The 13,891-nt window shown below is 43.6% G+C and overlaps 1 protein-coding gene and 1 long non-coding RNA gene across 8 annotated transcripts in view; one reads left to right on the top strand and one right to left on the bottom strand.

The window, feature by feature from the left end:
• On the bottom strand, positions 1-13,030 carry LOC141515446 (uncharacterized). The gene is made up of 3 exons (XR_012476330.1): positions 11,886-13,030; positions 8,364-8,486; positions 1-99 (listed from the first exon to the last, which is right to left on the bottom strand). It is a non-coding gene; the product is annotated as an uncharacterized LOC141515446 (long non-coding RNA).
• Positions 10,503-13,891, top strand: part of L3MBTL2 (L3MBTL histone methyl-lysine binding protein 2) — a 21,489-nt gene continuing 18,100 nt past the window's right edge. For 6 of the 7 annotated variants that reach the window (XR_012476326.1, XR_012476327.1, XR_012476328.1 and 3 more), the window contains exons 1-2: positions 10,503-10,602; positions 13,188-13,470. Coding sequence is in view for 4 of the 7 variants with exons in the window: in XM_074227011.1 (XP_074083112.1) it covers positions 10,585-10,602; positions 13,188-13,470 (301 nt within the window). In the remaining 3 variants the exon portion in view is untranslated. Of the gene's footprint in view, positions 10,603-11,827; positions 12,942-13,187; positions 13,471-13,891 lie in introns of those variants that run through there. The other variant, XM_074227013.1, reaches the window with a different exon arrangement.

Below are 13,891 nucleotides of genomic sequence, written 5' to 3' on the forward strand. Positions count from 1 at the left end.
AGTAGAAGAGTCTGAATCCTGGTACTGGAATCAGGGAGATCTGATTGCCATGTGAGGCTGCGTAGACCACTTGATCTTTCTGCACCTCAGTTTCCTCATCTGTAAAATAGGAGTAGTAATAATGAGATAACATGTAAAACCTTTCACAAACCTTAAGAACTATACAAATGCCAGCTAACATTCATCCACAAGATTGAAAGGAAGACTCATTCTGGAAATAAAGAAATATAGTGATCTTTCTAGTCCTGTAAATGACCTGGGTTTAAAGGCTCATCCACCCATTTCCCCATTCAGCTAATTTTCTGATGAAAGGTCATAGATTTAGAGGTAGAAGGACCCTTTGAGATTACCTAGCCCACATTTTCTTTTAAGAGATGAAATCTGGTTTTGTTGTTTGGTCATTTCAATCATGTCTAACTTTGTGACCCCATTTAGGGTTTCCATGGCAGAGATGCTGAAGTGCTTTGCCATTTCCTTCTCCAACTCATTTTATAGATGAGGGAACTGAGGTAAACAGGGCAAAGTGACTTGCCCAGGATCACACAACTGGTAAATGTCTGAGGCCAAATGTGAATTTAGGTAGATGAGTCTTTCTGACTCCAGGACCCCTCTCCATCCCACATCCAACCCTGAGTTGGTCCTCTAAGGTATGGTTCAGCCATCTCTTCTCGGTGGTGATGGGTGGGGTAGCAACCATTAGGTGATATTGTGGATTGAGTGCTGGTTTTGTAGTCGTGAAGACCTAACTTCCAGTGGTACCTTAGATACTTTCTAGCTGAATGACCCTGATTGAGCAAGTTGCCTAACCTCTGCTTGTCTCAGTTTCTTCATCTGTAAAATAGGAAAAATAACAGCATATTCCCAGGATAAAAGAGAAAATCAAATCAGAGTATTTGTAAAGTGCTTAGAAGAGAGCTTTCCTTCCCTACCCCCTCCCCTTCAGGGGTGGGGTACCTCCGGCCTGTGGGTCATATTGATCCAGTATTGCCAAAGAAACTTCAAGTGGGAAATTCAATAAATCTAGCAGCATTTTAGGGATGAATTCATTGTTTGACCAAATATAACCTCAAATGATGTTACAAACATCACTATAAGGATGCCCATTATCACCACTACTATTCATTATCATATTAGAAATGTTAGCTTCAGGGGGCAGCTAGGTGGCACAGTGGATAGAGCACCAGCCCTGGAGTCAGGAGTACCTGAGTTCAAATCCGGGTTCAGACACTTAATAATTACCTAGCTGTGTGGCCTTGGGCAAGCCACTTAACCCCATGCCTTGCAAAAGAACTAAAAAAAAAAAAAAAAAAAAAAAAAACTAAAAAAAAAAAGAAATGTTAGCTTCAGCAATAAGAGAAAAAAAGAAATGGAAGGAATTAGAATTGGGAAGGAGGAGACAAACTCTCACTCTTTGCAGATGACATGATGGTCTACCTAGAGAATCCCCCCAAAATCATCTAAAAAATGACTAGAAATTGGCAACTTTAGCAAAGTCGTAGGATATAAAATAAACTCTCATAAATCCTCAACATTTCTATATATGACTAGCAAGATGCAGCAGAAAGATCTAGAAAGAGAAATCCCATTCAAAGTCACTTCGGACAATATAAAATACCTGGGAGTCTATCTGCCAAGGCAGATAGACTTTGAAAATAAATACAAAACACTTCTTACACAAATAAAATCAGATTTAAATAACTAAGGAAATGTCAACTGCTCATGGATAGGTTGAGTTAATATAATAAATGATAATTCTACCAAAATTAAACTACCTATTTAGTGCCCTGCCAATCAAAATTCCAAAAAATTACTTTAATGAGTTAGAAAAAAAATCATAAGTAAATTCATATGGAGAAATAAAAAGTTGAGAATTTCCAGGGATTTAATGAAAAATGTGCAAAAGAAGGTGCCTTAGCCTTACTAGATCTAAAATTTTATTATAAATCATCAGTCATCAAAACTGTCTGGTATTGAAATCGAGTTCAGTAGAGTTATTCAGTAGAATAGAGTAAGTGCAATAGCAGGAAATGATTATAGTAATCTGCTGTTTGATAAACCCAAAGAGCTAAGGTTTGGGGATAAAAACCCTGCCTTCAATAAAAACTTTGAGAAAATTGGTAGTTAGTATGGAAGAAACTTAGATTAGACCAACACCTCACACCCTATTCCAAGAGAAGATCAAAATGGATACAGGATTTAGACATAAAAAACAATACTATAAGCAAACTAGGTTTACCTGTCAGATCTATGGAAAGGGAAGCAGTTTATGACCAAGGAAGGGATGGAGAACATCACTAAAAACAAACTAGATGATTATGATTACATTAAATTAAAAAACTTTTGCACAGACAAAACCACTATAACCAAGATGAAAAGAAATGTAATAAACTGGAAAATAATTTTAATAACTAGTATTTCTGACAAAGGACTCATTTCTAAAATATACAGAAAATTGGGTAAAATTTTAAAAAAAAAGCCATTCCCCAACTGACAAATGGTCAAAGGATATGCAAAGGCAATTTACAGGTGAGGAAATCAAAGCGATCCATAGTCACATGAAAAATTGCTCTAAATCACTACTTATTAGAGAAATGCAAATTAAAGTATCTCTGAGGTACCACCTCACACCTCTCAGACTGGCCAATATGACCAGAAAGGACAATGATCATTGTTGGAAGGGATGTGGGAAATCTGGGACACTAATACATTGTTGGTGGAGCTGGGAACTCCTCCATCCTTTCTGGAGAGCAATTTGGAATTATGCCCAAAGGGCAACAAATATGTGCATCCCCTTTGATCCAGCAATACCACTACTGGGTCTATACCCTGAAGAGATGAAGAAAAAAGGTAAAAGCATCATTTGTACAAAAATATTCATAGCAGCCCTGTTTGTGGTGGCAAAGAATTGGAAATTAAGTGAATGTCCTTCAATTGGGGAATGGCTTCTAAAATTCAAATTAAATAAATTATTTCACTAAAAAATAATATATATATACATATACATATATATGTATATATATATATATATATATATATATATATATATATATATATATGTATATGGATTTGGAGAACCTGGGTTCCAACCCAGATTATAGTTCCTGCTCTATTTCCATCCTCAAGTGTCCTGTAACCCTGAAGCTTTTTTTTTAATAGTTATTGATGGACACTATTGTTCTGTTAGAAATCAGGAGGGATGGGATTTCAGAGAAGCCTGGGAAAATGTGCATGCACTGATGCTGAGAGAGATGAGCAGAACTGGAACATTGTACACCTTAACAACAACACGGGGTGATGCCTAATCTTGTTGGATTTGCTCACTCCATCAGTGTAATGATCAGGGACAATTTGGGGGATCTGTGAAAGAGAATACCATCTATATGCAGAGAAGGAACTATGGAGTTCAAACAAGGACCAAAGATTATTATCTTCAGTTTTTAAAAGTTTCCTTATGGATTACATAATTGTGCTATCTCTATTATTTTCTTTCTTCCTTAAGGATCTATTTTTTTTTCTCAATACATTCAGTTTTGATCCATGCCTATCATGGAAACAAATGTAAAGACTATCAGACTGCCTTCTGTTGGGGAGAGGAGGGAGGGGGATAATTGTAAAATTCCTAACCTTGCAAAAGATGACTGGTAGAAATTATGATTATATATAATTGGAAAACAAATTAAATATTTATAGGATTAAAATAGTTTAAATAGTTATTGATTGAATGATTCATTCAAAGTCTGACTCTCCTATTAAGTGACCAAGTGACTTTAAGCAATGCCCCTTCCAGTTTTTGGGCTTCATCTGTAAAATGGCCAGATTGGACTCAATACTTCTAGGATCCCTTCCCATAATAATTCTATACCAGTCCAGACCTAAATGTGTGGGGGGAGCCCAAGGGGAGGCCAGCAGGGCAGGCAGGACAGTTCTTTGTCACCCTGAGTGGCTGCCAAGCCCAGATTTGCCAAAGGGATGAGTGCCCAAGTTGTAGCTTCTGATGCCATCCTTCCTGGTCCTGGAGGCAGCCTCACCCTGCAGCCTGGAAGGGAGGAGGCATGCCCGTTGCTTAGCAACCACTGTGAAAAGGGATTCACAATTTGCTTCCCATCAGCATTGTTGGGGGTGGGGGATGTTGCTCAGTTTCCTCTTCTGTGAATTGAGGTGATTAAACCTCTGATCGTCATCATCATCCTCATCCTCATCCTCATTATATTGAGTCAAAGAATTCAGAGGCAGAAGGCTCCACTCCAAGGTCATCTAATTCAAGCTTCTCATTTTACAGAGGAAAATAAGAATTGCCAAATTGCAGAAGCTTAGCCGAAGCCATATAGAGAGTAACTTGGCGGAGCCATGATAAATGACAATCAACAAACATTTAGGAAGAGCCTGCTATGTGTGACACTAAACTCCTCACTAGCCACCAGCCACTGGACACAAAAGGAAACATTCCCCTCACTCTGAAGACTTACTCATGTATAGGGTTTTTCCTATCCTGTTCTCTCCAGGTAGTTTTTTAATTTTTTTAAATAAATTTTTTTAAGGTTTTTTGTTGTTTTTTTTTTTTTTGCAAGGCAAATGGGGTTAAGTGGCTTGCCCAAGGCCACACAGCTAGGGAATTATTAACTGTCTGGGGTCATATTTGAACTCAGGTCCTCCTGACTCCAGGGCTGGTGCTCTATCCACTGGGCCACCTAGCCGCCCCTAGAAACGATTTTTAACATTGGTTTAAAAAAATTTTGAGTTCCAAGTTCTCTCCCTCCACCCTCACTCCCCTCATTGAGAAGACAATAAAATTGTTAAAGGTTATTATACCACATATTATTTTCTTTTTCCTTGTCTTTTCAAAGCAGCGGGGTTAAATGACTTGCCCAAGATCACACAACTGGGTAATTATTAAGTCTCTGAGTCTGAATTTGAACTCAGGCCCTTCTGACTCCAAGGCTGCTGCTCTATCCACTGCACCACCTAGCTATCCCCCATATGTTGTTTTCAAAGCAATTCAGCTAGTCTGGGCTTCCCCCTGAACTTTCTTCTGATCTCTTTTGGGCTTTTAAAGAAATGTTTCAATGGCATGGCATCAGTATTGCTAGCTTTCTTTCATCCTTCACAACTGCAATCCCCCCCACCCAATTTAAAAACAGAAAGTAAGGAAGGGAACATTTATAACAAATTAGCAGAATCAAACAAAACAAATTCAAATATGATCATGTCTAAAAATGCCTATCTCATTCTACACCTCGGGTTCATCATTTGTACAGAACAGGGTAATGTGGGCTACTAATAGGCTGCTTAGAGACATAGCTGGTCATTTCATTAATCAGAGTTCTTGAGTCTTTCAAAGCTGTTTTCTTTACCATGCTTCATCTTTTTGGCTTTATTTTCCTGGTTCTGCTTTTTTCTCTCTGCATCAGGTCATACAAATCTTCCCAGAATTCTCTGAAATCACTTCTTTTATCACTTCTTTTGTTTCCCTTGCCTCCTTGTCTACATTCAGGATTTGTAAAACATTTTTAAAAAATCATTTTATTTATTTATGGCAATGGGGTTAAGTGGCTTGCCTAAGGTCACACAGTTAGGTAATTATTAAGTGTCTGAGACTGGATTTGAACCCAGGTACTCCTGACTCCAGGACCGGTGCTTTATCCACTGTGCCACCTAGCTGCCCTACATTAATTCTTAAAAGGGAAAATTTACTTCAGTTCATAACAAAAGTGCACAATTTCTCCCCAATCCCTCAGGGGTACTCTCACCTTTCATACCCTGGTCTTTGAGGGAGAGAAGACTCACCCGGCACAGTTTCTGTGTAACATTGGTCCCACCGCGTTCATATCCAAAAATACAGTGATTGGCACATAATAGACTTAATAAATATTGATTGATTGATCTAAGTGTGGCATTGCGCTAGGTGACTTCTGTCTCAGCTTAGGCTGACCTCTCTCTGGATCAGTCTCTTTCAATCAAAACAGTGAAGAAGTGAGCAAAATTTGGGACCAAGGCCCATTTCAAGGGGTCCACTGTTAGACTCAACGGAGGAAGCTTTAGGCCTTTCTCTGCCAACAGCATCCCTCAGGGAAAGATTCAAGAAATTGAAGGAGGAAGTGGCCACAGCTCCTGTCATGGGGCCTTTACAAGGGCAACCTTGTACAAGGGTAACCTATCTGTTTAGCCGATCAGGATGAGGAATAGAACATCACTCTGGGCCTCAATAATAATAATAATAATGACAACTAACATTAATATAGTGCTTGGGCAACTAGGTGGCACACTAGATAGAATGCCTGGAGTCAGAAAGCTCTGAGTTCAAATCGTGCCTCAGACGCTAGCTGTGTGGCAAAGAGTCAGCCATGACTGATTAAAAAAAGACTAAAAATATCCTGCTTATTACTGTACTAAGCACATTACAAAAATTATCTGATTTGATCCTCAAAACCACCCTGGGAGGTCGTTGCTATCATTATACCCATTTTACAGATGAGGAACATGAGGCAGCAAAAGTAAAGTGACTTGCCTAGGATTACACAACTAGTGAGTGTCCAAGGCTGGATTTGAACTCTGACCTGCCCAACTCTATACTCTGAGCTCTAGTCACTGTGGTGCCACACAGGAGACCCAGATCAGAGTTTTGAAGTTGTGCAAAACTGCAAAATTGTTTTTCTTTACAACCAGTTGTAGGTTGGGGTTTTTTTGTTTTTTGTTTGTTTTAACAAATGATCACGTCAATCTGCATCAGTTCATACTATCCAGGATTCTCTGGACTTGCCTTATTCCTTATGGTGTAATAATATTCCCATTTATAAGCAGCAGTTTATTTAGTTATTCCCCAAGTGTCTAAGGGACAATCTGAAGCACCCCTTTAGATTCTTTTCTTCCTCCCCTTTACTTTCTCCCTGTAGGATGAGGATATTTTTGTTTGGTTTGTGATTATTCCTTCTCCAGCATTATTCTTTCTCTTGATCTTTCCCAGATTTTTTCTCCTCCAGTTGAGACAGTTGGTGTATGACTTGGTGTTGAGTCTAAGTGTATGTTTTCTTTTTTGTTTTTGATTCACATTTCATTTTATTTTTCCAGTTACACGTTATGAAAGTTTTTTCATCAACTTGCATATTTATAAGTTACACAATTTTCTTTCACCCTCCCTTCCTATCCCCCTCTCCTCAGTAACCAATGTTGTACATATACATTTGGGTTTAGAGGTTTACGTATTAGTCATTTTGTGTATGAGGAATTAGCACTAAGGTGAAAGAAAGAAAACCAGGGATAGGAAGGAAAAACAGAAGAGAAAATTTTAAAAAGTGAACATAGTGTTCATCGAAATTCTTTTTGCTTATATTTTGTTCTGTTTTCTTATGGATGTGGAATATGTGTATGTTTTCAACTCTCCTTTTTTCATCAAACGCCATTTCCCCCACCCAGTCCTCTATAATTGTATGGTCTTCTCATTCCCTGCAATTAAGCAAAATAACAATTTCTCCCTTCTTTCTCCTTTTAGACACTAGAATATTTGTTTCTCCTTTTTTCCTTCTCTTCTCTGGTAGTTTAGTCCAGTTTGAAATGCAAAGTGTATTGAAGGGACCATGCCACGGAATCTGAGGGTATTAGTGGAGTCAGAGGGGAAAGGTTCAATGACTTCAAACAAATAATTTTCCTTCTTTTGAGTCTCTTTAAAATGGAATTGAAATGAAAAAAAAATATTTACTGCACTAAATACTGAGGAAACAAAGAAATTGGGACAATTCCTGTTCTTAAGCATCTTTGATTCTAATTAGGGGTAGAACGTACTGGATAGGAGGGTTTTGCTGCAGGAAGAAGGACAAAATTCAATAATCCTGTAATGTGGCCTTGCTCTATAGTCCTAGTCTTTTCTCATATTTTCTTGCTTATTTTTTCCTATGCTTTAGCCAATCTGGACTACAGGATTTACTGGAAATACATCTTTCCCTGTGCTGCTTTCATGTTCTTTCTAGGCCTTTGCTCAAGCTCATTTGTTGTGCTTAGAATGCCCTTTTTCTATCTTATTCCATTTTTAATTCCTTAAAGTCTAGCTCAAAAACTCAGACCCAGGCGGCTAGGTGGCACAGTGGATAGAGCACCGGCCCTGGAGTCAGGAGGACCTGAGTTCAAATCCAGCCTCAGACACTTCATAATGACCCAGCTGTGTGGCCTTGGGCAAGACACTTAACTCCATTACCTTGCAAAAAAAAGAAAACAACCCCCCCCCCAAATTCAGACCCATAAAGCTATTTGATATAGGGAATAGGGCTCTTCATTTGGAATCGGGAAGATCTGGGTTCAGATTCCATCTTTGCCTTAGTAGATGGGTAACAGCGGACAAGTGACCTAATCCCACTGGGCTTCAGTTTCCTTACCTGTAAAAAAGAGGATGCTGAATTCTGTCGTTTTTCTTGTCCCTTCCAGTTTTAAATCTGTTTCTGTGATCCATCTCTTGTGGCACCCAGGACAGGGCAGGCACAGCGTCCCAGGTTGTTTGTCTGGAGATTAAACAGACCATTATGTAGTTTTCCATTTTTAAATCAGGTCAACAATAAACAGTCATAGATAGGAATAGATGCCCACATGTGCCAAAAATTGCTAAATCCTAGATATAGGAAGGAAAGTAAAAGGCAGTTCCTGCCCTCAACAAGCTCCCGCTCTGATGGGGAAGACAATGTTAACAACTATTAACAAACAAGCTACAGATGGAATAAACTGAAGATAATCAATAGAGGGAAGGTGCCAGCTATAAGGGGAATGAGTAGACTTGGTAAAAGATGGAATTCTAACGCAAACTAGAAGGTAAGTTCGCAGGTGGCAGAGCCCAGGAGGCAAACCATTCCAGGCATGGGGGAATAGCCAAAGAAAATGACTGGAGTCTGGAGATGTACGTCACAACAGGAGATCAAGGTCATCAATCAAAGAACATATGTGTCAGGGAAAAGCCTGGAAAGCTGGGAGGGGGCTAGCCTAAGAAGGGCTTGGAATGCCAAGAAGATCTTGTATTTGCGCCTGAAGGCAATAGGGAGTTGAGGTGACTGAATAGGAGGTGTGTGGTCAGACGTGGGTTTTAGAAAAGTTACTTTAGTGGTTGAATGGAGAATGAATTGGGGGGGGAGCTTGAGGCAGAGAGATCCAGCAGCTGTTATTACAATGGTCTGGGCATGAGATAATGAGGATTTACACCAGATTGGTGGCAGGGTCAGAGGAGAGAAGGGGGGGGACATTTGAGAAATGTCATAGAGGTGAACCCAGCAGATGCTGCAGAGGTGGAACCCCGAGAGATGCTGCAAAGGTGAAACTGAGAGCCCTTGGCAAAGTCTGGGGGGAGGGAGGGTGAGAGGGTCTGCGATGATGCCAAGGTGGGGAGTCTGGGGGATGGGAGGATGAGGAGTCACCTGGCAGGAGTATGGAAGCTAGGGAGATGATGGGAGGCCACAAGGCACGGTGGGCAGAGAACAGTCCTGGGGGTCAGAAGGACCTGAGTTCAAACCCTGTTTCTGCCTCTTCTTCATTGTCTCAAGAGGAGGTAAAGATCTGCCCTGGTGGAGGGAGGCCCTCGTTCTGTGGCTCACTTTCCTCCTCTGTAAAATGGGGGAGGGGTGGACGAGGTCCCTTCCATCTGTAATCCACACTTCTTTAATCGATTTGTAATCTATAATGAATTGTTCTTCAGTCAGAGCAGCACGTGGCTTTAAATCTTGGCTCTGATTGGACTACTCATGTGACTTTGGGCAAGTTCTTTATCCTCCTTGGACCTCAGTGTCCCCTTCTGTATAATGGGGTGAAACCGCCTTCAGGATGTCCTCCGGGCTTGCTTCAGTCTGGGGGCTGCGTGGATAGAGCACCGGCCCCGGAGTCAGGAGGACCTGAGTTCAAATCCGCTCTCAGACACTTCATAATGACAAGCCGTGAGGCCTTGGGCAAGCCACTGAACCCCAATGCCTGGCAAAAAAAAAAAAAAAAAAAAAAAGGAAGAAAGGAAAGGAAAGGAAAGAAAAGGAAAGGAAAGAAAAGGAAAGGAAAGGAAAGGAAAGTTTTTTTCTGTATATACACATATATATATGTGTGTGTGTGTATATATATATATATATATATATATATATATATATAAATCCTGGCTAGTATTTATATAAGCAGTAAATTTAAGTAGAGAAATATATATTATATATAAGATATATATTTATATAATTAGTATAAATACTATTTATTCTCTCTAAGAACTTGGGGGGGGGGGTTGCAGAAAGGAAAGGAAAGGAAAGAAAGGAAAGGAAAGGAGAGTGCTCCGGCCCCGGCGGCCGTCACTCCGGGGCCCAAGGTCTCCTCGGCCGGTCTCCTCCCGGCTCCGTCCCTCCCCACCCCCTCCTCCCCGCTCACGCTCGGGACTACACCTCCCACAAAGCCGAGCGGCCCCACGTGTCCCGATGTGGGCGGGTCTTCCCGGTGCTCTCTGCGGCGATTGGCCGGGCGCCCCGGGCCGAGGGCCAATGGGCTTCGAGCGGGCGGAAGGCGCGACGGCCATGGCGGCGGCGGGCTCGCGCTGAGGGCCTCGTACTTCGTGCTTCGTGCTTCGGACTTCGCGGCCCAGGTGGCCTCATGGAGCGGGGCCTCGAGGTGAGTGCGCCCCAGTCGGGGGCTCGGCTCCCAGGGGCCCGTGCCCGGGGACCGCGCGGCGGTGTCCCTTTAACACCGGGGAAACTGAGACTGCGCAGGCGCACAGGAGGCGCCGACACGCGCTCGCCCCTCCCCCACGCAGCCTGAACCGCCGCCGGGACGGATGGGGAAACTGAGGCCCAGGGAGCCCCCCCCGGGCACTGTGCTGGTTGGCAGCCCCCCCGCGCCCCCATGCGTGAGGTGTGCCGCAGTCGGGGCTGCCCTGGCAGAGCTGGCCGCAGGCATGCCCCAGGAGCTGCATAAATGCCGCCCCTCCCCCGCAACAAAAGCCCCAGCCCCAAAGGGGGGCGGGTAGAATGAGGCGTGGCCGCCCCGTTCCCTGGGAGGGGCCCCCGGCCTCATCGCCTTTTGATTTTTATTTATTTTTCAGGTTTTGCAAGGCAGTGGGGAGAGTGACTCGGCCAAGGTCTCACAGCTAGGGCATTAAGTGTCTGAGGCCGGATTTGAACCCAGGTCCTCCGGACTCCCGGGCCGGTGCTCTACCCACTGCCACCTGGCCGCCCCGTCCTGGTGGAGACGAGCAGCCTGGGATGGCCCACTGTAGGGGAGGAAGGCAGGGAGCCAGCCCAGATTAGCAATCAGCATTTATTAAGCACCTAAGACTAAGGCGCTAACTGCCTCATGTGGAGGCTCAGGCCCTGTGCCTTGGACCCCTTCTCTCTCTCTCTCTCCCTCTCTGTCTCTGTCTCGTTTTAAAATTGATGTTTTATTTTATTTTTCCAATTACAGGGAGCGGCTAGGTGGTGCAGTGGAGGCAGGAGGACCTGAGTTCAAATCCAGCCTCAGACACTTACTAGTGACCTAGCTGTGTGGCCTTGGGCCAGTCATTGCCTTGCAAAAAAAAAATGAAAAAATGAAGGCCTAATGGTGGTTTGTCAGCATTTATAGATTTGCAGATTTATGAGTTACACATTTTTCAACCACCCTCCCCACTGGTAAAAGTTATACGGGCACATTGGTGTTTAACATATTTCCACTAGTTAGACCCCTTCTCCCTGCAGCCACTTTGGGTTCCTCCATACAGACCCAGTTTTTTTTCTGTATATACATATATATATATGTGTATATACATATATATAAATCCTAGCTAGTATTTATATAAGCAGTAAATTTAAGTAGAGAAATATATATTATATATAAGATATATATTTATATAATTAGTATAAATACTATTTATTCTCTCTAAGAACTTGGGGGGGGTTTGCAGATTACTTGATATTCACCTTCTTCCCCAGAAAGTTTTCCAGAATTCAAGTCTTCAATTGGTACCCTTTAATTGATCCTTTTTTGCCTGGGTGACCATCCAACAGCATCCTTGTGAGATGGTAAAGAAATATGGCTAAGCAAAACCCATAGACACATGGAGGCTTCTTCTAATGGCTCTCTCCTCATCCCATCGCTGGAGTCAGGAGTCAGCTCACTGACCTGCTGAAAAGAGACGGAGGTTTTGTCCTCAGACCTGGCTTCGGTGTGCCATCATGAGGGTCATGGGCCCTCCTTCTATGCACTCTTTAGCCTCTCGGCAGGCCTGGTTCCTATGTGTTTTTCCAGGTTTTCTCTGCATTTCTCAGATGCCATTTATCAGGATACGTTACCAATCACAGCTATCTTTGGTCCTACCACCTCACCTTTGGGCCTCTCTTTGTGTGGGTGACCTCCTGGGGGATGCAGGGTTTGGGATTTTGGTTACAGCATTTAATTGTTTCTTCTATAACAGCTTCACCTGGCTCCCCCCAACCCTCCAGCATGGACTAATATTTTTTTATGGTCACCTTTGCTCATTTTATAAGTTTGAAGTGCAGAAATAGAACTGCAGCTGGAGTTTCTTATTATTAGAGATTTGAAGCTTTTACTGTTTGCTATTTGATCTGCTCCTTCTGCTCCCAGCTCCCCAGTCTTATTAATCTGTGGCCATTCCCCTTCCCTCCCATTGCCACCTTCTGACTGTGGAAAGCACTTTGTTACCTCCCTTGCCCACCTGTGATACTGGTCTCTGTTCAGACAATGGGTGGTGAAGCATGCCCCCCCCCACACACACACAGGATAGGGGAGTGGCTTTTCTCAACCCTCTGCTCCCATTAATCATTCAGTAGCACTCTGGCACCTAACAGTCCTGGCTCACAGTAGGTGTTTAATGATTGCAGGTTGACTTGTTGACTCAGTCATTGCATTGGGGGCTGTATGTTAATGCTCCTGTCCCAAGATGATTCTTCCCTGATAAGGAAGAAAGCTACCTTTTCCACTGACTCAGGGCCAGTGTTCCTGGTGCCCTTAGGAAGGTTAGTGCTGGGGTCACCAGCCTGGGGATGGCCCAGGCCTCCTTCACTTTGTGACCTCCCAAACCCTTCTTTCCACCAACACCCCCTCCCCACAGGCAGCCAGCAGGCTTCTATTAAGCTCCTAGTCTGTGCCAGACAATGGCCTGGCTTGTGGGATTCAAGGGCAACCTGTGCCCCCCAGAAGCCCACAGTCTAAGGGGAAGAACTCTGCCCTCCAGCCTCTGTCTCTGTTCTTTTTCCCCCCAGGAGACTCCCTCCTCTGAGAGGATGGAGGATGAAGAAGAGGAAGACGATGATGATGATGATGACGAGGAGGAGGAAGAGGAGGAGCTGGAGCTCTTTGGGGGCTATGAGAGCTTTCAGGGTTACAACAGCAGCCTGGGCAGTGAGAGCAGTTCCTACTTGGAAGAGTCCAGTGACAATGAGAATGAGCTGCATGACCGGGAGGCCGGAGAGCTGCCCACATCTCCCATACTGATGCCCAGCCCCAACACCCCTCGTTCCCAAGATGGCAGTGGCTCTGAACCAGGTGCTTGCCAGTGGGAAGGAAAGGGGCAGCAACCCTCTGAGGTTGGAGACATGTGCCCGTGCACTATGGAATGTGGCAGAGCAATGCCCGATGGGCCCTGGGGGATCACTTGTCCCCATGTGAGGAGCAGGAATACTTCTCTCACCAGACTCCCTGGATAAGTGATCTCTGTGGTTGGGAAACCTTAGAGCATAAAGTGCAGTCTGTGACCCTTGAGGGGAGGCAGGGAGGCCAGGCTGGGATGCTCCCAGCTTGTCAGCTTCGTTTCTGTGTGTGTGCATAGTCCTTGTCCCCTGGGGGACTGAGGTAGTGTTAAGAGCCTAGAATTTGAATCCAAGCTCGGCCATTGAGTAAATGCTGAGGAGTCGAGGGTAGAAGGAGCTGGGGCTGGGGGGGGTGGGGTGGGGATCAGGGGCCCTGG

The sequence above is a fragment of the Macrotis lagotis genome, chromosome 2, assembly GCF_037893015.1.
Source record: "Macrotis lagotis isolate mMagLag1 chromosome 2, bilby.v1.9.chrom.fasta, whole genome shotgun sequence".
Taxonomy (NCBI): domain Eukaryota; kingdom Metazoa; phylum Chordata; class Mammalia; order Peramelemorphia; family Peramelidae; genus Macrotis; species Macrotis lagotis.